General features: G+C 43.1%; 1 protein-coding gene across 1 annotated transcript; it reads right to left on the reverse strand.

The window, feature by feature from the left end:
- Positions 1 to 278: 278 nt before the first annotated feature.
- On the reverse strand, positions 279 to 3,439 carry LOC129383397 (uncharacterized). The gene is made up of 4 exons (XM_072284126.1): positions 3,352 to 3,439; positions 2,821 to 3,017; positions 1,061 to 1,384; positions 279 to 287 (listed from the first exon to the last, which is right to left on the reverse strand). The coding sequence occupies exons 1-4, from the start codon at positions 3,437 to 3,439 to the stop codon at positions 279 to 281; spliced, it is 618 nt and encodes a 205-aa protein (XP_072140227.1).
- Positions 3,440 to 3,669: the final 230 nt, after the last annotated feature.

The following is a 3,669-nucleotide window of genomic DNA, read 5'->3' on the forward strand; positions in this document are numbered from 1 at the left end:
GGCGCCAAGTATGGCTACAAATCTTTTAAAATAATTGTTATTACACCTTGGACTGGTTATATCGTAGGCAGCACGCTGCGAAAATACGCACCGATGCCTAATATCGGCGTATGCGACACATGGACATTCGGGAAATATGAGCGAGATAATATGTTAATCTGCGGGAGCGAGTAACCATACCTAACCATAGTTGCCAAGACTCATATTCCTGATATTAATCTTGGTGTTTGTTGTTTGTTTCTTTCTATGTGGCATTACTGAATTATGATTAATAAGCATTAAAATTCCTGCAACAATAATTGGAACAGACAGGGTTAAAAGAAGCCGCTTTCCGTAGATATATCCATTATGCCTCTTCAAATGGGTCATCACAATGAAGCCGGCATTACCTGGTACAACAAATCGCTATGTTCATTGGCCTTATTACAAACATCATATATGCCCAACATATCTCAAACACGAAGAACATTACATATACATGAGTATGCTTTAAAACCCGTTTCTTAAATAAAAAAAAATATTTCCAAATAGCTTTTCTTAATAACTAAAATTTAACATTAGCATACACTTCTACAAACTATTTTCGATGACACTGACTTTAACAATGAACATGAAAATTACATTTTGCAATACGCTGCAGATACATTGTATAATGTGTCTGGGTGATCTATTCTAAGAGAAGCATATTATAAAAACTGGACTGAAGAAGTGTTACGATGTTTTCGTCACTATTCCTTCTTTCAGCAGAGTGGAGACTAAATGGTCGAGTAGCCGTCGCAGTCCGTTCGCTAATTACCTTATATTCGGTAATTAATATTTAATTACATATTTGGCTGTGGTATTTGGCTATTACGAAAATTTACATCAGATACAGAAAAGGTTTAAACTTTAACGGCAAATTCCCAGAAAATCATCTAAGATTGACGGAGTGTCCTGGGAACAAAGTTTTTGTTCTAAGTTATTGATGCATGGGATTCAAGGGGTAACTTAAATGTGGGGATTTTTTCGATCTCAATTTGCATCGCGACGAATTCTCAGAGCTTCGAAAACAAATACTTACTTCTACTGCGAACAGAGCAGGTGCTTCTGCAGTGACGTCGTACTTCCGTGAGAAGGAAACCGGTACGCCGACGCCGTAGTCGAAGGAAAGCTGCATCATGCGGTGAAGCGGATCCTCGGCGGGATCGTCCGCCATGCGGCGCAGGTCCAGGTTGAAGAGTTGCAAGAAAGACAGCACGTCCTGCACGCCGTCTGCCGGGTTCCAGGCGTACTCGAGACACGACTTCATGAGTTCTAGGCCGTCTGCTTCACTGGTTGTGCGTTTCTCTCGAAAGGTTGCGTCGCCTGCCCTGTTTCCGCTGTTTCCGTCGATGGTCGCCACAGGCTGCGAATAGGGTTCACCAACTAACTTTCCTTAAAATACATTTCGCATTCTGTAGGTATCAATTGATGATGGTCCACAAATGTATCATCCTCTGTATTAATAATAATAATAATAATAATAATAATAATAATAATAATAATAATAATAATAATAATAATAATAATAATAATAATAATAATCGTCGTCGTCGTCAGCTTTTATGTCAACTCTGTTAATAAAGGCCTCGCTCCACAACATGCTTTCTTTTTCAACGCATCTCATCCGCTATAAACATTTGACGACTGTAAGATGTCTAATGTTTGGTTGCAATATATCGGCGTTGGAATCATTTAGCAGCCGGAGCTAAATATATTGTCATTTGCACAAAGTGATGCTCACAATTTGACAATGCGTAAATGGCGCAAGAGAGACCAAAGCGTGGGCTAAGCAAATGAACTAGAAGCGCGCTAGTTCAAAATAACTTTAGAGATTGATGGCAACGACCGGAAGGGGGTTTGTCAGATGACATTTACGTTTGTGAGTAATAGAGTGATACTCATACATACGAAGTCGAGACAAGGCTTCAACGACGTCTGAATTTAATGGGTTCTCAAATAGAAAAAGAATAGAAAGCCTACGTTGGAGCACGAGATTGCGATTGTGTACCTTGAAGGCCGATGACAAAACCTACGCTTTTTTTTTTTCATATTGATTTATATGCTCTCAAATCACTTCACACGTATATTTTCAAATTTATGTTTATATATCCCTCTTTATTCGAAAGAAAGCTTCGTTTCGATACAGTGCTTTGAAGGTCTTCTTTCTGTGTTCATTGTAGAAGGAAGTTATTCCATTTCATTGAATTACAGCAAACCCTCGCTATAATGAATTGGGAAAGCAACTTCGTTATAGGCGCTATTTCGTTAAAAGCAGAAAGGCCCCAATGAGGACTCGTAGTAAAGTGGGAACGACAATCCAATTGTTCCGAGTCCCGTAAAACGAAGAACATTGAAGTATACTTGCGCTCAACAAGAAGCACACGTTAACAGTGCGAGATATTGATGACGCCTGTCAGCAGCTGCCGTTTATGATCGTATAATAGAGCCACCATCACAAATATCTGCAGCCACGTGGTAGAATGGCCTTAGAACTCTGAGTGTCCAAGTTAACACGAAGCAATGCGAAGTGCCGCAGTGTACGCTACATGGACCTGTCTTATGCGGCTTTCATACTTCAGGCTAAGCGGAGTCAAGCGGCACTCAACTGCACTGCAGACGTCGTAAACAGCTAATAAAGCGATTTCGTTAGAACGAGATATCTCGAAAGTACAGTGGAATATTGCACGAGGAGTTGCCCCAGCAGAATTTGCTGCAAGCGCTCAATTTAATATTTAAGAGTAGTATGAGATCGAAACAGAGAAATCCCCTAACTTGCACAGCACGGCGAGCGTCACAAACCTTGGGTGGGCTGAGGTCAAAGCTGGGGAATGCGACCGACGCGTGGCATACAAACGTGTTCCGCTCCTTGCACGGGTCCGCCTGACTGCCAACCGTCGCGTCGAACCAGTCCTTCATGTGGCGGCACAGTGGAGTGTTGCACTTGGCTTCACCGCCTTCTGTGGTCGCCAGACGTGGCGCGGCGTAAGTTTCGCCGCCTGGAACAGGTAGATAGTAGAGTTGACGGGGCATGGATATGGTTCACATATAAATTTCTCGTTACGGCAAGACGACACCTGTTACTCCCTTTCTCCCACCGCTCTGATACAAAGGTGCAACGTCTGTCTGTCTGTCTGTCTGTCTGTCTGTCTGTCTGTCTGTCTGTCTGTCTGTCTGTCTGTCTGTCTGTCTGTCTGTCTGTGTCTGTCTGTCTGTCTGTCTGTCTGTCTGTCTGTCTGTCTGTCTGTCTGTCTGTCTGTCTGTCTGTCTGTCTGTCTGTCTGTCTGTCTGTCTGTCTGTCTCTCTCTCTCTCTCTCTGTCTCTTATGTTCACCTGCTTCTTTCTTCTGCTGCTGTTCCACCTGTCCAGCTGACGTCACCGGCTCTACCTCATTCGTCTCAGCGTCGAGAGCCGGCGTCATCATACCGATATGTGGCCTTGCTCTACGCCGCACCTTGTCTTGAGGTGCCTCCGTGGCTCTCCGAGCGAGTGGTCTCTGGACAACTTCTTCCGTTGTCTGCGACACAGTTCAGTGAAAATGAATCAACGCGATATTTTCACTATCAAATATTTACTCGGTTTTCTCCTGAAGGCCCTCTACTTAGAATCAAGAAGCAAGAGAGACACGTGTAAACAGTTCTTCCGGTTAAA

Source organism: Dermacentor andersoni, chromosome 8 (genome assembly GCF_023375885.2).
Source record: "Dermacentor andersoni chromosome 8, qqDerAnde1_hic_scaffold, whole genome shotgun sequence".
In the NCBI taxonomy this organism is placed as follows: domain Eukaryota; kingdom Metazoa; phylum Arthropoda; class Arachnida; order Ixodida; family Ixodidae; genus Dermacentor; species Dermacentor andersoni.

What these genes read in the sequence shown, in the direction of transcription:
- LOC129383397 (XM_072284126.1), bottom strand. Translation starts at nt 3,439, where the DNA reads ATGACGCCGGCTCTCGACGCTGAGACGAATGAGGTAGAGCCGGTGACG. An exon ending in GCAGCAGAAGAAAGAAGCAG is followed by an intron (nt 3,018 to 3,351) that starts GTGAACATAAGA and finishes TACCTGTTCCAG; the next exon opens with GCGGCGAAACTTACGCCGCG. An exon ending in TTGACCTCAGCCCACCCAAG is followed by an intron (nt 1,385 to 2,820) that starts GTTTGTGACGCT and finishes CCCTATTCGCAG; the next exon opens with CCTGTGGCGACCATCGACGG.